Genomic DNA, 24,104 nt, shown 5'->3' on the forward strand with positions numbered 1-24,104 from the left:
TATAACCTAACGATATTTTATTTTTACATTTATAGAAATAATTACAGCAAAACGGCAACTTTTAGTGGAGAGATGAATCCAAAGAATCATTAAAAGAAAAGTTAAACATTAGGAAATGTACTACCATCCACAAATATAGTGACACACCCACTGTGTGTCACTTACTGTAAAGTCAGTGTTAGATAAAAGGAATCTCAGGTTATGTCTTTCAGTCTTCCTCTGTCAGCCTTCTTCAGTCTTTAATTCTCTTAACTCTTAGTTCTGTGCTATGATCGAGAAAGTGTGGTTGACCGCAGAGCGTTCGGGCCTGGAGAGTCTGAATTAACACACACTGACACATGCTGTTCACAGAGACATCCGAGTTTATTCGTGCACAACAGGAGTATTTATACACATAGATAAGCAGCAGTGCGTGGGCAGTTTCTGCTTGTGCAGGGTGCTAGAAAGGTTCAGACAGTTACGCCAAGCACACAGGCATACCACAAAAATAAGTCTCTCAAGGTATGGAAAATACATGTGTCAGCTATAATAAAGGATGGCAGTTGATCAGATTATCAGAAGAGGTAATTAAGTGAATACATGATATAAGAGAGTACATGATATAAGAGAGCTTCCTTCATTTCCCTCTTTTATTCTAGCGTAGCGCAGAATAACCCAAAAGAAATTCTCTAAAGTCATAGGTTAACATCACCCTTCCACAGAAAAGTCATGATATGTCTGCAAGAACACATCTGAGGCCGCTGAAACCACGGCGTCATGGTTATGAATGTAAATGTCAATTTCCATAAAACTGCAGCACTGCTTGCTGAACTGGCTTTTTAGTTTAAAAGTTTTAAGCTTTCCCTTTCAATGCCTCCTCCTTCAGTTTTTCTTTCATTTTCAGCCGTCTCTGTCTGGCATCGTGCCTTCACCGACTATATAAGATGCATATAATATAACAAAATTACTTGCATGTCTGGAAATGTAACGAACTTGAGTAGCTAGTACTTTCCAACACATTCCCTCTCAATCAACTACCGACATAAGCATATAAAATGCTGCTAATACGAAAAGGTTAGCAGTAGAGCTAATGGTTTCAGCACACCTGTCTGCCTCTTGAAGAGAGACACATCACGATTGCGTCATAACAACAAGACTATCTGACTGCAGACTCCAGTCGGACAAATAAACAGGAAAATTCTCTGACTGTCTTGTGATAATTTGCTACTGTTTTGTGCACACTCTCGTGTTAATTTGAATTCAAATGCTTTTTACATAATATAATTGTTTATTAATTAATGTTAAGAGGGACACTTTTAAATATTGTAGAAAAGGGCAGGGGCTCGAGCCCCCAGAGAACCCCCCCCCCCTCCCATCTGCAGGTCGCTTTAATAAACCCACCATTCAAGCAATTGCCTCCGAATTGCTGCTCATTCGAAAGTGAAATTTGCAGGGCCGCATGGGCATTCATAAGCGATTTAAAAGTGAGGGGGGAGAGAGGAAAAAGCGCCAAAGCCCCCTATTGCAGCAACTTGCTTCTGGCTAGATATGCAGACAGGGTTACCATCTTCTACTAAGCTTCCCTCAGCATTTTTATAAAATCCAAAATACGACCACACTTGGGATGGGTGTGCACGCACGCTGGGTGTGCGTGGACAGCATTTACTGCGAGTTTTACAAAACACGATAATCACACACTGTTTTAATGATAATTAAATGTGGCACGGTAATACTAATCGTTGGGGAATTTTATCCTGGTTTATCATGAAACCGGTAACTGTTTCATCCCTAACCCCTAACTATAATAACTTTGATAACATGGGTTGTGATTTTTTTTAAAAACAACTACAGACCTCCTGGCTATAGAGTCACTGCTCTAAAGTATTGCTTTTGTTATATGATGTGTCTAACCCCCCCATCCCCCCCCCCAGATCGCTCCCATTGGAATGACCCGTGTGCAAACCATGGCATGTGGCTCATGCTCCAACGAGAATGCCTTCAAGGCTATGTTCATCTGGTACAAAGTGAGTGCACAGTTAATATTATACATTTTTCTTTCTCACACACACGCGCACACACATACACATTGCATGGTCCATCAATTAGAGTATTTTTTTTAATCATCTTGGAAGGCAGACAGCCAGGATTGTAAGCTTGCTATCAACCAAATTTGTATGCTAGTGCTGTTTTTTTTATTAATGCCGTCATCTCATTGGCTGTGCTCAAGGGGGTGGGGCAATCCATGCATGTTCTGATTGAATGAAGTCTCCCAAAAATAATAGAGAAGATTGAAATTTCCTTCACAGAATGTAAATGCATAATGAAATTGGAAACATTTTTGGATATCTCTGGTGTTTGTACATGCATGAGCAAAAATGAATGAAAAAATATAGATTAAAACCTTTGTCTGTGGATAATGAAACATTTTTTTTATAGATGGATCATGATGCATTTGTCAATAATTTCCAAGGAATGTTTCTCCATATAATAGCATTTTTAATCTCGTTTTATATTTCACTCCATCTAATTTCCGAATTTCCAAATTTTCTTTGTGTCTACAAAAATATATTAAAGTAGACTACAGATTTAAATAATTTATTTTCTGTGTGTGATTCATCTCTAGAACAAAGAGAGAGGCACCAATAATCCTTCAGCAGAGGAAACGAGCTCCTGTATGATAAACCAGGTATCTCACCACTACACATTAATCATAATAAGTATTATTTTTAAGTACAGTCTCCTCTGAAAGTATCGGAACGGCAAGGTCAATTCTTTTGTTTTTGCTATACACTGAAGACGTTTGGGTTTGACATCAAAATTATTGGTTAAAAAGTTGTTTGTGATGTCACTGACTGTGAGAGTTGTGAAGACAAATCCCAAAACAACAATGTTTTTATCATTAACTGCTGTTGTTGTCCTTGGCTGACCATGTGTGGATGTTATTACACCAGCGGTTTCTTTCCGTTTCAGCACATTTCAAATTTGATTAATGCCAGGGACACACTAGACGATTTTTTTTTTATCTTAACCGATTTTAAAACCGTGGGAGACCACAGACAAGGACAGTTTCAACCGATTTTTAACATTATAATCCTCTGAACGCATACACTAGATAATTTGGCCAGACCACTAGATCACACACCTGTCGATTGGTAGTACTGATTTCACAGACACGAGATCTCACAGAAACTCGTGTTTTATCAAACCACTCACACTTCATTTTGTTTATTAACCTCATATCAGCTGCCTCATTCACACAGCAGAAAGTTATTTAACACGGACTCTCTCTCTCTCTCAAGAACCAAAGAGTGCAGTATCCTAGGCTCAACATACTATTAAAAAATTCATCATTTGTCTTTGTTGCAGAACCATACTCCACTTTCGTGGCATGTTTGTGGCTGCAATGTTTCCGCTATAAAAGCACGAAACACCCAGTTGTTGACACTTGCTCGCTCTGCTTGGCTATTGCGGGTATCCCACCTCCGACAAAGTCCCACCTCCGAGTCAAAACATGTTTGATATGTACCATTTGGGATCGGGGAGACTCCGACTCGATCCAGAGCAATAAAATAATTGTAATGACACCACACAATTGAGGATTTTTGGACAAAAAGTCAGTAGCAGCAAGCCTCGATTCGGGCCACACAATTGTACAGAATGTCTTACATTTCTTCTTAGAACACATTACAATTTCCCTTCACCGAAACGAAGAAGCCCAAACATGCCCCTGTGCACTTGAGTGTAAAATCATAATCAGATTTTTTTTTAAAATTGACTAACTCATTTGTGAGGTTGGATCAAAATAAACTGCAATGTTTAAATTGTACTATTGCTTTGGCAGATCATTTTTTTTTCTAGTTTCAAGCGGTTATTTCTTTTAAGAATTGTAATGGATTGAGACCATTTCAAACTTAAAATTAGTAAAATGGCTAGAAAAGTTTCTTATTTATTGTCTAGAGATAGAAATTTCATTAATGTACTTACTTTTTAGAATAATCTCATTAGGAGAAGTATTAGATAAGCTGGTCTATGTTCAAAATGTTTTACTTGCTGAAGATCTGTTTTGTTTTGGGGGTTTTTTTTTTGTTTGTTTTTTTGCCGTGTAGGTGTAAACATGTTTGTGATAAACATAACTGTTGTCCTGCTCACTGTTAGCCTTCACATGTTTAGAATGATTACCCTAATCAAACTTTCATAAAGGAAGAAGCTTTACAAACAGTTAACACATTATTATCTTTGTGTGTATGTGTGTGTGTGTGTGTGTGTGTGTGTGTGTGCGCGTGTGTGTTTGCAGAGTCCTGGATGTCCAGATCTGAGCATCCTGTCCTTCATGGGAGCATTTCACGGCAGAACTTTCGGTAAGTCTGGCGACTGTGTTGTCGAATTTCTTTAGAAACTGTAAAGCGCATTCAGGAACATCCAAAAACATTTAGATCAATATCTCCACTGAATCTCAAAGCAGTTGAAGTCGTTACTTTGTCCTTACAGCTGTTCTGATTCATTCTCAGGTTGCTTGGCGACAACACACTCCAAAGCTATTCACAAGCTGGACATCCCATCGTTGGACTGGCCTATCGCGCCCTTCCCCAGGCTCAAGTATCCACTGGAGGAGTTTGTTCAAGAGAACGCCCGAGAGGAGGCTCGCTGTCTCGAGGAGGTCAGAACTCTCCTCGTTAATGCCTGCATTCAAACACTTTAGCTTTATAATATATGCGAGGATTTATGAATATGCATGACAGGGGGGTGTTTCCAATATTCAAATCAGATTTCATCCTGATATCACCTAATATCACTAGTCAGCTAGTTAGCTACTAGTAGGTTTGTCACAAGTGGATTTTCAGTCTCGATTTGAATCATCAGTGATTTATTTACCTTTACTATAGCAACCATGATTATTATTTAGAACTTATTTAGTGACATCACACACATAGATCATGCGTAGCCCCATGATGTATATTAAATGATTTAAACATCATATATTGAGTTTATAAGGACATTTATTAATAGCCACACTATCCTAAGTCAAATATTCCCCCCATGTGTGGTTCAGGTGGAGGACCTGATCCTGAAGTGGAGGCAGAAGGGCAAACCTGTGGCAGGTATCGTCATCGAGCCCATCCAGGCAGAGGGAGGAGACAACCATGCATCACCTGACTTCTTCATAAAACTGCGCAGCATCGCTCGCAAGGTACCCAGACCATAAGGGTGTAAATCTGTCGTGTTTAGAGCTTCCTTTATTTTCATGCTTGATTTTTTATTTTTTTATAAAGAAATTATAAGAACCCTGCACAGACTGCAAGAACTCTTCTTAATAGTTTATTATGGTTATATTTGGCTCGCTTTTGAATCATCTTGAGGATGTAAATAATGAATAAATGATCTAATGAAGTAGCTATTTAAAAAAAACACAGTGCATGAAGCAAGTGAGCACACGATGCTCCTCAGGCGATTTCTCCCCACGTTCCCGATTTCTGTCATCTCAAATTAGACCGAAAGGAACAACAGCTAGACAACGACCTCAAAAATACCCTGCCCTTGTGTGACTGATGAACTCACTCATGTCTGTCAGACTATCTGTGGTGGTGTGTGCATCAGTTTCAAGGGCACACACCTTGTTGTGGTTTATAGCTGAAGTGGTGACTTTCATATGAAGGACTGTGATGGTTTTTTGAGAGTGTACAAGTCCACAAAGGTTGGGATCATTTTAAATACATACATAGTAAGTGAACTGAGAACTGTTTCTAGGTCCTGATCACTCTGTTTATGCACTTGTAATTAGGCACACTACATATATTTTATCTTAAAATATCTTAAAATGGATTGATAGTAGCACTGTCTCTGGCTTTTATGTATAGTTTTAGAGTCAGATTATGATCTGGACAGTCCGTACACAGAGACATAGGTCTCATTAAATTGCCATTGTGGATTTATTTATGTTTTTATTATTTTGGGTGACACTATAAGTAATTAAATTATAGTAAACCAGTTGGCACTTTTTTAATTGTAATCATTTAATAATGTTTAATAATGTTGAACGTTTAAACGTGCGACTTTGTTGGATTTCAATAGAGCAGAATTGACATACTCAAAAACATTATGAAGCAGTAAAGTTATAAAGTATTATAAACTTCTGGGAGAACCGTTGAGTTGTATCTATAATTTGCATGGAAATCTTGATATTACAAAAAAAAAAACAATTTATAGAAAGAAAGAAAATTGTAAGTTTATGTCTCTCTCACAGTAGTCCTGGAGATCTGACGTGTTGTCCCAGTGTATTAGTATGTGAATGGAATGAGGTATGAACCTGATGCTATTTGCTCTGCCAATTTCTTTCAGCATGGATGCGCCTTCCACGTGGACGAGGTTCAAACTGGGGGCGGAGCCACCGGAAAGTTCTGGGCTCATGAGCACTGGGGCACGGACGACCCTGCCGATATCGTTTCCTTCAGCAAGAAGATGCTCACGGGAGGTTATTACCACACAGACGAGATGCAGCCTGATAAGGTGTGTGTGGGGGTGGGGGTGGGTGGAGGTGTGTGTGTGTGTGTGTGTGTGTGTGCCTCATGGCTCTTTATATTCCTCCATGGCTTATGGTTTATTTGCAATCACATGTGAGTATTTAGTGGTTGTAACTAAGTCACAGGGTCCCAATTTATAAATGTAAACATCTATAGCTGCTTTGTGGCCCACAGTGTTAACGATATCTGAGTTTGTCGTAAAATAGCTAATGATAAGTCAGGAAACATTATTTCTTTAAAATCACTGTACAGACAGAAGTAGTTACAGTTTTGTTTCACATTTCAAGATCAAATCATTGTTACTTACCGCTGCCAGACTTTCAAACTGTCCTGGATTACTGAAAAGCCTTAATTAACATTTCTGAGTAATAGCATTCCCATAGCACACCTCTTACATCTGAACAAACAGCGCCCTCTAGTGCTGTGAGAAAGTTCTTGTGTGTTCACACACTTTTGTGCATTTATTATGAAATGCCACTGGACTGCTTTTACTGAGCTGATAATGAAGTAATGCATTTCTGTGTGTCCTGGCTCAGGGTTACAGAATCTTCAACACGTGGATGGGAGACCCGTCAAAGAACCTGTTCCTCTCAGAGGTGCTGAACGTCATCAGAAGAGAGAACCTTCTGGAAGAAGTGACTCGCTCTGGGAAAGCTTTGCTGCAGGGACTTTATGAACTGCAGGTAACTCGTACAGCTTCTGTAATTAACCTTGTGATGGCTGAATTTATACACTGTGGCTTTTGGTTTAACTAAGAAGCTTTAATCATTTCCTCAATTAATTAAAAGTAATTAGACATGATATTAGCAAGAAATTGTGATATTGAAATAAATAAATAAAAAGAAACTCATTTCTAAATTGAAACAAATACCAAAAAAAATCATAATCTTGATTTATTTATTTTATTTTTAATGCAAGATATATTTTTTTTAAATTGTGATCCAGAGACTAAAATAAATATTTGTGTTGAGATTGAAAAACATTGTGCTGAGATTGGGAGAAAAAGGGGGAAAAAAACGTGAAATTCAGTTTGGGATCCAGCAAGAAAATTGTGATTTCTGGATCCCAGGACTAAAAATAGAGGGGGAAAAAATGCTGCAATCTCGAGTTCGAGGCACAGCTGGAACAGTGTTGATAATTAATGAAAAAATTAATCCATATCATCATGGTTTTCAGTATATCATGCTATCCGCTTCTTATAGTAAAATTTCTTTTCTTTAATGTTGCATGGAATGCTTTTTATTATTATTATTATTTCTTTTTTTAAGTGTGCTTATGTTAATTTTGTTTAAAAATATACAGTGATAGGTTAGCTCAGACCTGCCTTTTAGTGGATATGGTCATGGGAGATGATCTGGAAAAAAAACCCTTCTCTCTCTACCTCTCTCTCTCTCTCCCCTGTTCCTCCTCTCAGTCTCAGTATCCTCACCTGCTGAGTCGAGCCCGTGGTCAGGGCACCTTCTGTGCCGTTGATGCCTGTAATGATGTCACTCGAGACAACCTTCTGGTCAAAATCAGGGACAAGGGTGAGCAGGAACACAGCAAACATGCACTGGGTTAAATTACAATCACTTCTTACACACTACACTTCTTCACTTAGAAAGTTGTGTGTTTAGCCACTAAAGGAGTATTTTGGCTTAAAAGTAATATTTTAAGATACTACAGACTCAACTGTAAAGCAAATTTTAGTTCGGTTTGGCTGGCACAAGCATTTACACACAATTTTACTAAAAGATTGATGAATGAGGCTCATTGTCTTTAATAAATGCATAAATAGACCAAATTAACCTAATTAATAATAATAATATTGTCATTTCAGTAATAGGTTTTTTCCTGAAATTGCAGTAAGTGCTTTATCATTGCTTGTGTGAAGTGACAGAAATTACCGAATTACTCCTGAAGCAGTGAGACGCAATGCTACACTACAGGATGATGCATAACCTGAGAAACATCATTAAATGCTAGTTTTATGCAAGAATGCTCTGTCACGCAAGCTCTCCTCACACCCTGTTTCTCTCCTCAGGTGTTCTCCTGGGCGGCTGCGGCGAAAAATCCATCCGCGTCCGTCCCACTCTCATCTTCAAAGAGTATCACGCACATCAGTTCCTCAACATCTTCAACGACGTGCTCTCTGAGTACAAATAGAGTTGCAGAGCTCAGATAAGCCGAGGAGAACGAGCACAAGGGTCCAAACCCCCGAAATGGGCAGTTCCTCCCCTTCACAGTCTCTCACTCTCACCTTTTTTCTTCTAACCATCTACTTCACTTTTTAATTATTTGTTTCATTTCAGTCAATATATTTCTCACTGTAAAGAGCACAAAGTGATCAGGAGTATTACAATGGATGAGTATCAGTACACGTTTAAGTTTTATTTACAAAAACATGTGTTTAAGTAGCTTGAGGTATGGTTCTAGTTATTGATGCATCAGTTGTCACGTTAAAGGAGGAAATCACACAGTTGCCTTCTTGGTAAGTAAGGTTTCTTTTTTTTTTAAAGGAGCAGTTTGTAAATACTCTCACATTTAAAATGCCTTCCACTAATATGGGCACCCTTGGTAAATATGAGTAAAGAAGGCTGTGAAAAATTGTCTTTATTGTGTAACCTTTTGATATTTTATTAAAGAATAATTCACAAAAATACTCTGCTCTCAACAACTGCAAACACATCACAAGTTTAGCAAAAAAATATATCATTGTTAAATATAGGTGTGCAACAATTATTGGCACCCCTATGAATTCATATGAGAAAAATATATTCAAAGTATATTCCCATTGATATTTTAAATTTTTTTAATACACCTTTGGTGACTAGGAACAGGAAATTGTTCAACTATGACTTCCTGTTTCACAGGGGAATAAATATCAGATAACACATAGGCCCAATTCCCTTAGTCATTCATAACAATGGGTAAGACAAAGGAATATGTCTGTGATGTGCAGCAAAAGGTTGTTGAGCTTCACAAAATGGGAAGTGGCTATAAGAAAATAGCACAAGCATTGTAAATGCCCATTTCCACCATCAGGGTGATAATTAAGAAGTTCCAGTCAACTGGAAATGTTATGAATCAACCTGGAAATGGACGTGTGTCTATATTGTTGCAGCGCACTGTGAAGAGGATGGTTCGAGTGACCAAACAATCTCCAAGGATCACAGCTGGAGAACTGCAGAAGTTAGTTGTGTCTTCGGGTAAGAAAGTCTCCAAAACTACGATCCGAAGTCACCTACATCACCACAAATTGTTTGGAAGGGTTTCAAGAAAAAAGCCTCTACTCTCATCCAAAAACGAACTCCAACATCTTCAGTTTGCCAGACACTACTGGAACTTTAAATGGGATCGGGTTCTATGGTCAGATGAAACCAAAATAGAGCTTTTTGGAAATAAACACCAGAGGTGGTTTTGACGTACACAGAGAGGTAGCTATATGGGAAAAGTAGCTCATGTCCACGGTTAAATATGGTGGTGCCTCTTTAATATTTTGGGGCTGTTTTTCTGCCAAAGGACATTTTGTTAGGATACATGGCATCATGGACTCTATCAAATATCAACAGATATTAAATGAAAACCCGACTGCTTCTGCCAGAAAGCTTAAAATGGGCCATGGTTGGATCTTCCAGCAGGACAATGATCCAAAACATAGATCAAAATCAACACAAAAATGGTTTACTGACCACAAAATCAAGGTCCTGCCATGGCCATCCCAGTCCCCTGACTTGAAACCCATAGAATACCTGTGGGGTGAACTGAAGAGGAGAGTCCACCAGCATTGTCCTCGAAATTTGAAGGATCTGGAGAGAATCTGTGTGGAGGAATCCCAGCTCTCAGTCTCAGGAGTCTCAGATCCCTTGCCATGTATTCTCCAACATCATCAGGCATTATAGGAGAAGACTCAGAGCTGTTATCTTGGCAAAGGGAGGTAGCACAAAGTATTGACAAAGGGTGCCAATAATTGTTGCACACCTATATTTAACAAAGATAATTTTTTGATAAACCTGTTTTCAAGTTCAAGTGGTTTTATTGTCATTTCAACCATATACAGATGGTACATTACACTGTGAAACAAAACAATGTTCCTCCAGGACCATAGTGCTACACAAAACTGTGAGATGAAAAAAATGACTGACGACACAGAACTAAATAAGATGTACACATTCTACACAAAGTGCACGTGCAAACGTGTGCTAACAACACAAGATAGTACAATAACTACTAAAACAGGACAATGGGCACAGTAAGTGACAGTGTAGCGCTGAACAGTACACAGTTCTAGTGTGGAAGCGTCCGATATAACAGATAACAGTGCAAAAGATAGGTGCAAAAGAGTAACAATATAATTTGAAAATGGTAAAAATGTGAACGTAACATGCTATGACAGAGTATTCAGCAGATTAGCTTATACCATATATGGACATAGCAGTTATTGTGGTAGCAGCCAGGTAAAATGTGTAATAGTGACAAGAAATTAAATACTATATTTTTATAAATACAGTAGCAGCAAAAATGCAACAGAGTCAATGCAGGAATGTGCAAATATTTAAATGGGAGTGGGACGGTGTTCAGTTCAGAGAGAGAGATAGTGTGTGTGTGTGTGTGTGTGTGTGTGTGTGTGTGTGTGTGTGTGTGTGTGTGTGTGTGTGTTGGTGTCAGTCCAGTCTCTGAGTATTGAGGAGTCTGATGGCTTGGGGGAAGAAGCTGTTACACAGTCTGGCCGTGAGAACCCGAATGCTTCGGTACCTTTTTTCCAGACGGCAGGAGGATGAAGAGTGTGTGACGGCCAGCGTGTGGTGTAAAGTGTGGTATAAATGTCTGACGGAGGGAAGAGAGACCCCAATGATCTTCTCAGCTGTCCTCACTATCCGCTGCAGGGTCTTACGATCCAATGAGGTGCAATTTCCGAACCAGGCAGCGATGCAGCTGCTCAGGATGCTCTCAATAGTTCCTCTGTAGAATGTTGTGAGGATGGGAGATGGGCTTTCTTCAGCCTTTGCAGAAAGTTGCTTGTAATTGTTTGATATCCATGAGAGCAGAGTATTTTTATGAGTATTTTCAACAAAATCTCAAAATGTTAAACAATAAAAACAATTTTTCACAGCCGCCTTTGTTCATATTTACCAAGGGTGTCAATATTAGTGGAGGGCACTGTGTACATATAGATCCAGTGGGAGCTCATTTCTGTGCCAGAAAAATGTAAATAAATGATTGTTTATTAATTATATTATTATTATTAGTAGTAGTAGTAGTATAAAAACACTAAAATTATAAACTGCACCTTTAAATGATGACTGAATGCCTCAGTTTCAGAGTCAGACTTAAGCACATAAATAAAGGTGTAAATCCAGGACAAGGAAGTAGAAAGTAAAATATCACGGAATCCTTCTGGATAGCCAGATACGCCAGATCTGATACGTTTTTTTCAGACTAATACTAGCCCTAATACCTCACACTCAGTATCATATCAGTATTATATGTCCATATTATATTATTGTAGTCAGCTAGACCACCTCAGGCCTTTCCTGAGTCCATGCAGGTGCTGTAAGGTGTGTTTCCATCGTTCTTCTGCAACATTTTGAAGAACTAACAAGTTCAAGAGCAACAAATCAAACGTGGAAGAGGCCGAGATTGAACTTGCTGTGGTGTTCTGTATTTTGTTTTGAATGTTAACGTTAACGAGCGTCTTAAACTAGCTGCACACGCACAAAGCACAATTTCACACAAAAAGCCTTTTTATATTTGTGTGACGAGCGTCTAGAAGCATAGCAACACGTAGCGTTGGCCATTTTGTAAAATGTGCGTTTGTCCAATCAGTATCCGACACTGTGGTTGGAAAAAGGCTACTGAACTGTACCACTGCTTGTCATTGGAGCGGTACGCTTCTTAATTTTTGGTATTTCTTCCACCAGGGAAAGTGACTAGTGTGCCTTTTATTAATTTAATACATAATTAGATCTTTAGCTCTGCTGTAGAACTTTACATAAGTTTTAAAGGTACATTATAAATGAAGAATTTATAATATCCATACTGAGGGTCGAAAGACAGGCGTACAAACTGTGGTATCTTTTAATGCCTTTTTCTCTGCTGCTAAGAGTGTAAAGCAAGTTCTTCTCCACTAATAATTCAGCCTTGTTTGTTTACATTAGAGACATTTCTTTAGAAAAAAACCTATTTTTATAAAGGGACTTAAAAATGGTTTCGGTAATGGAAAAATGGCTCCAGGTTGCGGAAAACACTACAGTGTGCACACTACATGTTGACTCCAGGATCACAGTCACACACAACATTTGTTCTACAAACTCAAACAACTGATCTCCATAACAAAACCAAAAAGGATTTTAATGTAGAATCTGTGTATCAGGGTTCATTTTAATGACCAGAAATCCAGCTCATGTTCTCCTGTGATTCTTCCTCAATCCAAACTGCTCAGTGTCTTAACTTCATGCCTGTGTGTTTCAGGGACTTGCTCTTATTTTCATTTTTTTTTTTTAAGAGAATAAAGAAAGTGCGATACAGATATAGATGACAGAACACCATTCATGCATAATTCTCTCCCGTCCAGTCATCTTTTATTTTTGAGGAATTCAGCTCTTCATCAGTCAGTGGAGCGCATCACTGAGACACTAATGTCTAAACTTAACTACGTGGTGTTTAGCTTATTTTTCAGATAAATGTTGGTGATGCTGTACAGTGTCCTGTTTGTCCATGTAAAGCATATAAAGGTAGTTTTCTTTTGTTAATATAGTGGACAGATGGAGTGTACAGAAGTAGAAAATGCTTAAAACTGCTCAGTTAGAGAGAAAGAAAATCCCGACACATGCGACAATTCTGTGCCCGTCTGTTTTTGGCTAAGTAAGTATTGTATAGAGTTGTGAATTATCTGTTAACCACTAATGGCAATAAAATAAAATAAAAATCATTGCCATGTTTGTGTACACTACTGTGTGAAATAGGTTGTAAAATGTAATTATTCCCTAGTTAAATATTGTCTAAGCAATATAAATGTACTCAGTAATAAATCATTTTTTTGACTTTCTTGGTTTTTTTTTGTTTGTTTGTTTGTTTTTAACCCTCCTGTTACCCTCAGATAACATTTATTTCCCCACTGGGGTGACCCCAGCAATTTAAAGCTCCCGAATATGTTTTTTTGTTTGTTTGTTTGTTTTTTAAAGCTTTGTCTCAGGTAATTTACATGTCTTTGTTGACTACTTAAATAGCCCTTTATATAAATTGCAATCAAAATTTACAGACTTTCAGCTGTTTGCAATGAACAACTCAAACAAAAGCAATTGAAATATTTTAACACAGTGAATGGTTCAAGTGGTTTCCCCGAATTCAACTCAAAATACAACCTATAATGTTTTCTCAAGTCTCAAAATTATTCCATCCCTTTAATAAAATCCCTCACAACAGCACAAATTTTGATTGCAACTGTATATTGAATATATAAAATTATAGTGAACATTATCAAATTATAGCATGTTATAGTATCCTCAATAAAACAACCAAAACAAATGTGTGTAAAATGTTGATATTTCTTATGTTTTGTACAGCTAAAAGAGCCTGGGGTCAAATTATAATATACATATAAATAATATAAAAATAATAATGTTAATTTTATGTTTACAGAGTTGTTAAATCTGAAGCAAAAAAAAAGTCAATCATGTAGCTTATTTATAGACATTAAACATTGAATGGGGTCAAATTGACCCCAAAGATAATAGGAGGGTTAATAGGAGGACGCTACGAGTAAACGTATCAGTATACACTTGTTTACGCTTGCTTTCGTCACTCGGTGGTTTATCAGTGTTGCACAGGATGTGGCGTTTAGTGGACTTTACATTTCTTTATGTTTCATACCTGCGTCTTCTCTCCACATACATTGCGTTCTTCTAAACTTACTGTACCGTTCACCTGATGGAGAGCCAGGTCCTCGGCTCATTCAGTTCCGAATCATTTCCACAAATGTCTGCTGCTGTTATTTGACGTTCACCTTTTTCCTTTTATTGTAGCTATGGTGAGGTGCTCTAGGTCAGTGGTTTTCAAAGTGGGGGCCGCCAGGGGGCGCCCGTGGGCCTCAACAATTTGGTGTGAAAAAAAATTCCTGATTTGTTATATATATGCATTACTATAACATGTTATTTGTAACAATACATATTAAAATCACATTTGCTATACCTAACTTTCTAATTGCTAAGCAGACAAAACAGCAACGTAAAAAAGGGGGGATATATTCAGAAGTCTGTATTTTTAATGTGTTTTAAAGACATCTTGCAAAAGTGGGGCTTCGGTCAAATGTTAATGCCATTTGGGGGGCCTTGCCCTGGAAAAGTTTGGGAACCCCTGCACTAGGTCAGTGTATCTGCTGTCCGAAATAATAACACAGACACATACACGTATAACAATATTAAATTTTAAATACTTTTTAAAAATTCCCTCCCCCTCGCTGACCTGTGAGCAGCACGTCAACATCAGTATGCGTGTTTTATCCTAATAATTATCGTGTGACGATGTGTGTGTAGTGCAAAAGAATATGGACAGATTTCTTAAAATAAAAGCTCCAGATGCTTCTGGACCATCAACTTTATCCTCATGGAGCTAACGCCTTGTTTATGCTTTCCCCTGTCTCCGCAGCGTGAGACTCCACTGACTGCGCGCGCACCTCCCTTATACTTGACGCGCTCGCGGTTGTAATATTCTTTGAAACGAAAGGGGGCGACTCTGAGTAATCGTCCTATAAACCAACAGGAAGTAGCTGAGAGAAGTAGTAGTTTGTCGGAACAACCATAGCAACGCTTACAAACATGGCGTCTGGCGTGGATTTGCTGAATATTGGGCAGGAATTGGGTTTTTTTTTGTTTGTTTGTTTTTTTTCCAGTAAACTTCACTAAAACCCACAGTATGCAAAAAGGAGCTAAGAATAATATAAAACCCAGTAAACCTTGAGATTATCACTCCACATTACAACAAAATATAGCTATAAATATGCGAACATGTATAAAACAAAACTGAGCGAACTGGTTGTTTAATTATTTTATTCATTTCATTACATTTTTTGTTAAAGATGGACTTTACTTTACTTTCATTAAATTGACATTATTTATTGTAGGTTCATTTTTAAATGTTAGCAATTACTGTAGACATAAGCAAACAGTGGGCGCTTCCTGCAATTTCTCACATTTACAAAATCAGGTGATTATTATGTTCGTCCATCAGTGTAAATGTCTCTTTATGTATAGAGACAAAAGAAAGTTATGACCGAATGATCACTCTGTATGTTCACCCATCAATGTAAATGTCTCTATGTATAAAGACAGCAGAATGAGGTTTAATCACTGTGTCTGAAGGTGTAGTGTAATGACTGTTTATTTGTGAAGACACTGATGAATGAAAACATGGTTCACCCCTAAAAAAACTTTCAGCTTTGGCTTTATTCTTTCAACGATGTGTACAATGCAAATCGAAATCCCTATTTTTAAAAACCTTTCCATGAATTTTGTGCCTGTATGTCTATGGTCCCGCATGGATGGATCATAGAGATGCCTGTACAATCGCAGGAAAGGACAGACAAAATGCCTGACATGCTTTTCAGTTTATTAGAAATGTATTTATAAAATCCATTGCTGCAAATAAGTGTATGGCAAAAGTCAAAATACATACAATATATATACGATTGTGTTTGAACATGTGTTTAAGTTGAATATATTATTTATTAATATATATTTAAATAAGTGCAGGGGTGCATAAGAATTGTAAACAATAAGATTAATTTAATTTCACTTAATTTCATTTTACATTTCACTTATTTGCAATGGATTTTCTAAGACAACACACTTAACATCATGCTGCGGCTAATCCACTGACCCATTGTGCAGTGAGTTGACAATCGCTGATAGTCTCCTGTCTCTTGTCCTATCAGAGAGTCATAAAGATGACAGTGATTAAACTTGACTAACTTACAAGTTTAAGAACAAAATTAATTATTAAAAACAACAGCAACACGGTCTTTAACCATGGTGCATTAAGAAGGCAGGGAACACTAATTGACCACACTGATCCTCAAATATTAGAGGATTTTATTACTTTTTAAAACACTGATGTAACTAATATCACAGTTCTGTCTCTCTAACTCTATGGATTCAAATTGCCCGCAAATAACTTCTTGGAACTATCTGAAGTCTACATGAATCACATGACGATCAAGCGTTTTGAACTTCCATTGGCACAACTCTCTCTCTCAAAGGCTGTGCTGTGGATGAGCCGTTACTATAGTAACAGTAACGTAATATAAACGTGCGATTGTTTTTCAAGAACGGCAGCTTTGACAGTAAATCCAGCTGTAACCTCACTCAGTCATATTAAAGAATTCAGCAGTGCTGTGGTATTTGGTAACATTTAACAGTACATGAAAGCCATCATGGGTCAGTTAGCATGATCATGATAACAGCTAGCGTTTTCTAAAGTAACAATTGTACGATAATGTGTTTTGAGGTTTTTGAAATGAAATCTTGAAAATGATATAGATATGAATTAAGGCTTTATTTTTTTTTTTCATTGCAATTCATTAAACTGGGCAATAAACAAAAGCAATCCTACAGAACTACAAACGGTTAGTGTAAGCATATTGGTCAGCAAAGAATTCTCCTTTTGCGTCAAAAGAAAAAAAACGGAAAAAAAAACAAAAATATTAACGATAATGGAAACAATCACACACCAAAAAAACAAAAAAAAAACACCATATCAAGGCAAGCATAGTCTTCCACCTGCCATCAGCTGTCACACTGCTCTCACACACTCAGCAGTCATCTAGCACCATTTTTCTCCCATCAAATTCAGCAAAGGGACAAAAACATTGAGCAGAAATAGCTTTGTTCAGGAGTTGATCACTGTTCCTGACCATGTCTCGTGTTTAGTGCCAGGTGCCAGGTGAGTTATGGTCACTTCCACAGCTTGAACCTTCTCGTGTTTGGGTGGAATGGAGCAGATTTTATAGCTCACCTCATCCCCTTCTACTAGAACGTACTCTCCCTCAATACTGCAGGAAAAACACAGACAGTGTACACAAAAGGTTAAAATATTGATCGTGAGACGTGTAATGATTTTTTTTTTTATCCATAGGCTGTTAAATTCCTTAAAAGATTTTAAATGCATGTGAATATTGTATATAATGTTATTACCCCCCCTGTAGAACATAGAGCGTATGTCCTTCCTTGTGTGGCGTGTGTTCAAGGCTCTTTGCAAAGTACCATTTCAAGGTAGGGTCAGGAGTTGTGTTCCAGAGTTTTCAGTCATTTACCGATTTATCGAAACACATCCTCTAGGTACGGCTGAGGTGATGACCCAGTGGGTCAGTCTCTGTTTAGACAGGGGAGCTCCTTGTGTCTCTCCCCCACGACAGAGATAATACACTTGATCTGACCATCAAACCAATCAAATCACTGCTGTCCGGTCCAAATGGTACCGTAAGGCACATTCTGGGGAAAGCTAGGAATGCTCAGCAGATTCCCTCTCGTGGATTGATGCTGGATATGGACCTAGGGATCAAACCTTGTCACTCCAGAGACATTCAGCCACCAAGAGAGCTTATCGCAAAGGTGTGCAGTTCTCCCATTTTTTCTGCTGAACTGATCACATTTAGAGAGACCCATTTCAGTTCAGCATCCTGCATGGGCTCTAAAGGGATTTAGTACAGTGCTGAGATCCCATACTGGGCTCTTGGGGGAGCATGACAGACCAAAGGTACCTTGTTCCCTTCAGAAAGTCTGTGAAAAGTTTATGCCCTCACACAGACAGGTTGCTGTGACGTGCTGCAATGGCATACGCCTTAAACGTAGACTTTGTGCTGTCTCGCCATCCCCGTAGGAAGGCTTGTGCTTTAGAAAGCAAGCAGTGCACTAGATCAAGGTGATAGAGTGCACACCCATCCACCTAAGAGCATATTAAGGGCTCTTGCATACAGGAGAACTCTGTGGTCTGCTTTTGCCCATACTGCCTTGAATTCATCAATGTGTACAGTTGACAGTACAGCCAATCTTGAACCAGTGTGTCCTGACCGAGTGGACTGTTCAGCTACACCAAAAACAACCACCATCAACACAGTCAGTTTTTTGCATGAAGATAGAGAACCACCTGTGGCCTACCAACCTTTCCCCAGATCTGTCAGGTGACCGATGAAAAAATGTGTTTCTACAGATATAGATTAGGCAACTAAAATGAGTAGATAGTATAGTAAATAATTTAAATATATCAAATAATATGTAATAACAGTCCAACAAGTTTGGAATTATTACTTCTTCAGTTTTTCGCCATGTCTCACATCTGTTTATCACCTCCTAAGAAATAATCATCAAGCATGTGTGAGAATCAGGGTTTTTTTTTTTCTTCTGTAAACAGTATTTCTAAAACACAGTATAAATGTACTTTTTGGTACTTATGCTAAAAGGCTTTCAAAAACAACACACCTAATTGCACATTCATTCTTTTTCTGCGTCATGCGAATCCATTTTCTCTTCAGATGGTGAGGCAAAACAGGTCAGGAAACAATAAGCCTTCCACTTCTCATCTGTTTTTCCATTCTCAAGGTAAAAGCTAGAAGACGGACCATTCTTGATTACACCAACGCACATAAAAGCAATGGAATGACGTGCGACAGCAGCCGCGTCTCTCCAAGGTTTACCATTTGACGTCCAGAGCTTATTGTATTTCTGCACAGTTCTGTCATTCTTCACTGGACTGCCTGTCTCCCACGCAACACAACACAACCCCCCCCCCCCCACACACACACACACACAAAAAAAACAAAAAAACATGATCCATAGAACACTCAACCACCCACACACACAGTCATGAGCATCTTCTCTACATGGACACCTGCTTTGTCCTGCTGCATTCACAAGCATATAATTACACCCTTGCCCTAGGAATTCAACATGCTGTATTATTGTAGCTTTTAGTTTTACCTTCAGTAAGTACTATTTAAAACATTCAGTGGGAACTAGCTGAAGGAATACACCAACGTTTTTTTAACATGAACTCTATCCATAGTATCTGTAGTGTGTGGGTGATTAGCAGAGACAAGTGTATGCTGCACTGAGAGGGAAAAAGAAACCCACTTGCTCGAACTCCAATTATCATGGAAATCTAAGGGCAGCTGTTGAAAATGTACCTTTGTTATTTTTTCTGAGGTGTTTGTAAATATAACGTTGTAAGTATTTTCCACAGTGAAGAATCTGCAGTTTTGTCAGTGTTTCCTAGATAGTTGTGTGGCTCTGGTGGCATATGCATGCAACTAAAAATAGAAATAAAGAGAACAACTTTTTAACCGTATAGTGTGTTGTAAAGTTGGATAAAGTTGAACAAGAATAGTTTCAGTAAGACTTCACACGCATCCATCTGATTCTCATACCTCTGTTGTAAAAATTTTAACGGCTGTAGTTTTGAATATGCATTTTATATCTGCAGAGTTTAAAAGCTTGACAGAATTTACCAAGTGCCCTTAAAATTGGGGGTAAGCAGGTTCTTCAGTTACTTGTGTTAGTGTTCAATTTTTCCTGAGTTGCTTACATGGTATATACACTCGCTGGTCACATGCTCATTTATGCAGTCAGCCAATCATGTAAGCATAAGCAAAGCATAAAATCATGCAGATACTGGTCAAGAGCGTCAGTTAATGTTCACATCGAACATCAGAATGAAGAAAAAGTCTGATCTCTGTGACTTTAACTGTATCAGATGGGCTGGTTTGAGCATTTCAGAAACTGTTGATCATCTGGGATTTTCTCACACACACATCGCTAGAGTTCACACAGAATGGTGCGGAAAACAGAAAACATCCTGCGAGCGGAGATTCCGCAGGCTGAAACACCTTGTTGATTAGAGACATCAGGGGAGAATAACCAGACTGGTCTGAGCTGACAGCAAGGCTATAGTAACTCAAATAATCTCTCTTTACAGCCGTGGTGAGCAGAAAAGCATCCAAGAATGCACAACACATCAAACATTGAGGTGGATGAGCTACCAGAGCGGAAGACCACATCAGGTTCCACTCCTCTCAGCCAAGAACAGGAATCTGAGGCACAGACTCACCCAAACCAGACAACTGACGACTGGACAAAGACCTACACCTACTTATACTATGCAAAAGTATGTACTCTTTTTGTGAAGAAAAAGTACATACTTTTGAGTGTGTAGCAAGAGTATGCAAGTACTGGGACATAGTAACTCATCATGTAACAGAAGACAATGTTGTTGCCAAGTAAACAGACTCCTTGTTGCATTCATTATTCCTTATATAAAATTTATACTATATAATTTCATTTATCATTTCCGTGCTGTATTTTCTACATTTCATTTACACCACTCATTTACACCAGTCTGTTAGTTTAACCGGACACTCGATAGTGGTGTGTGAGAGACTGCTTTATCTCACTCACTCTGAGATATGCACAAAGATGTCAGCACCGCCATCCGATGGTGTGATGAAGCCGTGACCTTTGGATCGGGAGAAGCACTTGCAGACCCCGGTGAAGACCGGACCCTCAGCTGCCCGAGCAGTCCTGTAGGGGGACACAAAAAGCAACAGTTTTTACTTATTTTTTAACAGCTTCTGAATGGCTTATACATGATAAAATGATTAAATGATAAAGCTGAAACAGAAAATGTTACTAAATGGTGCTCAACAGCTTGTTGCGTGCAGAATGATTTTGGGTCTTCTTATCTGAAATGTAATCTATTGGGTAAGACATGTTCGTTGTTTGACGCTTCCTGCTTTGGTTCTGTATGTGAAACCAAGGCTATTATAGGTAACAAGTAAGCTTATGTATAGCCTCTATTTCAGTAGCATGCGAACTGCATTATTAAAAAATGAACTACAGTTTCAGAATACGAACCAGACGAAAACATTTCATTTTCACAGTTTAGATTCAGGTCACTGATGTGTCCAGTTTAAATATTTTGAATGCGTGTCAAATTGTAATTTAGCATTTTATATTTATAATAAATATAAAATAAACACTACTGCACAGTGGCATAAGATTCTCTAGCATGTTGAGGGTTTTTATCCCATGCAGCCCCACAATCTCTCCAAATAAAGGCAGGAAATCATGAAAGGTGCTGTCCTCTTTGCTTGCAATATGAAAGCATTATATAAACACTGTACCAGTATAAATACAGTGTTTAAAGTACATATGCAGTACAAATGAGTAGGACAATATGGAGTGACACTTTGTTTGAAATGTTACAAGACCTCACAATACCAGCACTGAAAGTTTAAAATTTTATCACGGGGATAATGCTAAGACAAAAAATTAACAGTGAATTCAGGGACATGGGAAGAGGTTTTACATTTTGGAGGTGCTGGGATTTTAAGCAACGTACACGTGATGTGCTCGATCTTTATGTTAGGATTATTATAGCAGTCGCAGTGTAAGGACTCAGGAAAATTCAGGAAGCCCACTTCCCATGTCCTTGAATGGATTGGAACGTTATCAGCTGAACCACTTCAGACTTTAGGCTATGCCTGAGTCTGATACCAAACTATGAGCTGAGGAAGAAATTGAATCAGCTTCAAGATCGAGTTGTAACTATTTAGACTTGCGCAATATATTTTGCACGATTTTACACTGCCACAATCCAGTGACATTTAATGATAATGAGTCTTTATCGGTCACATATACGGTAGAGCACAGTGAAATTGTCTTCTTCGCATACCCCGGCCTGTCAGGAAGCCGGGGTCAGAGCGCAGGGTCAGCCATGATACAGCGCCCCTGGAGCAGAGAGGGTTAAGGGCCTTGCTCACGGGCCCAACAGTGGCAGCTTGGCAGTGCTGGGGCTTGAACCCCCGACCTTCCGATCAGTAACCCAGAGCCTTAACTGCCAAGCCACCACTGCCCTGATTTACGCCAATTATACAACATTACCAAACCTGCCATTTATATAAAATATTCTATGTATAAAATATATAATATATAATACCTATAATCCTATAATCTATAATCCTATAAAAACACTATAATCCTGTTTAATGTTATTAGTATCAATCAGATCATTAGCAATAACATTAAGTACATTTAATATTTACAAATTACTAAAAGCTGCTGAGCAATTTTTGGTTTTCAGCTGCAAGAGGAAAAAAAAAAAAAAGAGAAAGTAAAAGATTAAATAGGCACAGAATGAAGTGTCGAATCAAACACTTTTGGTCCTGTGCGATTCAACTGTTTATTACACCCTAAGCCTAGACTTTGTCCTTCTGTCCGTGTTTATGTAAGGGTGTGTAAGAAACACATCACTGAGCCTGAGACACTGAACCCCTCCACAAACCAGATTCAGGAGACGCCACTGTGCACGTTCAGAGCTAATCTGGTAGCTATAACATTCCCTTTTTTTCTTAGCTACATTAGCCTCATAATTCCACAAAGCAAATTTCAGCTGATGTGTACTCACGCAGAGGTGGTGCGGTTGCGGCGGGTAGGTAGCGGGCTGGGGATCAGGAACCCTCTCATGGGAGAGGGTGAGCGGGGTCTCTGGCGGCAATGGGGCAGATGCAGGGAGCTAGGTGAGACCGGAGAAGTAGGGGATAGCGGAGGGGTTGTGGATGGAGCCGCCGGCACCGGGGATGAGGCCTCGGAGGACATATTGTGTGTAGGACACTGCAGCTCTGCCAGCAAACACACTGAACTGTGGGGGGAAAACAAACAGAGCTCGGTCTGACTGAAGTGTGTCACTGTCAGAAAGCGTTATATAGCACACAGGCTTGGTGATTAGCATTCTAACTAGAAAGCATTACTCATGTACAGGGTAAAAGTTGCAAGAAAATACACCAGCTAGCTGATTTGGTGTTAAGAAATGTTTAAGGTGTGACATATCTGATCACCAACGCTACAGATCATGAAACATAAAATAGTCCATGTAAATGCTATGGCTAATGCTAATTTATAGGTAGTGGGTTTAAACCAAAGGTAAATCAAGCTGACCTCACAAACTTTAATGTAAATGCTAGAATGCTTAATAGTTTACACTTGTACACTATTGCCGTAGATATTAACTAAAATGCAACAAAAATATTTTAGTAAACATTACACTGTTTTCTCTTACAGGAATTAAAATGTTTTCAGTATAAAAGTTTTTGGTCCATCTGTATTGTTTACTATGAACTAGGGATGTCACGAGAACCGATACTTCGGTACCAAGGCGGTACCAACATTCTTAAACCGTGAATGTACTTGTTTTTCTGCAGTAGAATTCGCACCGTTTGTAACGAAAGTACCGAGGTTGCGATTCTTCCGGACCTGAAGGGGGCAGCAAATACGCGCAAGTGTTTTAGTCGGTCCACAAGTGGTGAAGAAGAAGAGGAACGCCTACAAGCACACGGGAAAAACTACAAAAGTTTAGCTTAGCTTAACAAGTTTAGCTCCGCCCGACTCATTGAGAGGAAAGCTAGTATCGGTTTCCAGTGTGCAACCGATGCTATCGTTCATTTCAAACAAAGCGAGGAAACACCTGGAATTTGATGAAGCACCTGAAAGACGGTCCTATATTATATTTGTTTGAGGCAGCTGGCATTGTAGCCGTCAAAACAGCTAACGTCATGCTCCATGTAATGTTTGTTAAAGACGCTAA

The 24,104-nt window shown here is 38.7% G+C and overlaps 2 protein-coding genes across 7 annotated transcripts in view; one reads left to right on the plus strand and one right to left on the minus strand.

The window, feature by feature from the left end:
- abat (4-aminobutyrate aminotransferase) overlaps positions 1-13,519 on the plus strand; it is a 32,878-nt gene extending 19,359 nt beyond the window's left edge. Inside the window, exons 8-16 of the mRNA XM_053651916.1 lie at positions 1,911-2,003; positions 2,603-2,665; positions 4,274-4,337; positions 4,488-4,636; positions 5,030-5,167; positions 6,316-6,483; positions 7,034-7,180; positions 7,912-8,023; positions 8,521-13,519. Of these exons, the coding sequence (XP_053507891.1) occupies positions 1,911-2,003; positions 2,603-2,665; positions 4,274-4,337; positions 4,488-4,636; positions 5,030-5,167; positions 6,316-6,483; positions 7,034-7,180; positions 7,912-8,023; positions 8,521-8,642 (1,056 nt within the window). The 3' untranslated portion in view covers positions 8,643-13,519. The remainder of the gene's footprint in view (positions 1-1,910; positions 2,004-2,602; positions 2,666-4,273; positions 4,338-4,487; positions 4,637-5,029; positions 5,168-6,315; positions 6,484-7,033; positions 7,181-7,911; positions 8,024-8,520) is intronic.
- Positions 13,520-15,315: 1,796 nt separating this feature from the next.
- Positions 15,316-24,104, minus strand: part of carhsp1 (calcium regulated heat stable protein 1) — a 33,185-nt gene continuing 24,396 nt past the window's right edge. The window contains exons 2-5 of one of the 6 annotated variants that reach the window (XM_053651997.1): positions 22,929-23,162; positions 20,921-21,043; positions 17,386-17,523; positions 15,316-16,400 (exon numbers count right to left, since the gene is read on the minus strand). In XM_053651997.1, the coding sequence (XP_053507972.1) occupies positions 16,340-16,400; positions 17,386-17,523; positions 20,921-21,043; positions 22,929-23,119 (513 nt within the window). In that variant the 5' untranslated portion in view covers positions 23,120-23,162 and the 3' untranslated portion in view covers positions 15,316-16,339. Of the gene's footprint in view, positions 16,401-17,008; positions 17,524-18,685; positions 19,777-20,920; positions 21,044-22,928; positions 23,163-24,104 lie in introns of those variants that run through there. The other 5 variants (XM_053651990.1, XM_053651980.1, XR_008388757.1 and 2 more) reach the window with 5 other exon arrangements.

Source organism: Ictalurus furcatus, chromosome 2 (genome assembly GCF_023375685.1).
Source record: "Ictalurus furcatus strain D&B chromosome 2, Billie_1.0, whole genome shotgun sequence".
Taxonomy (NCBI): domain Eukaryota; kingdom Metazoa; phylum Chordata; class Actinopteri; order Siluriformes; family Ictaluridae; genus Ictalurus; species Ictalurus furcatus.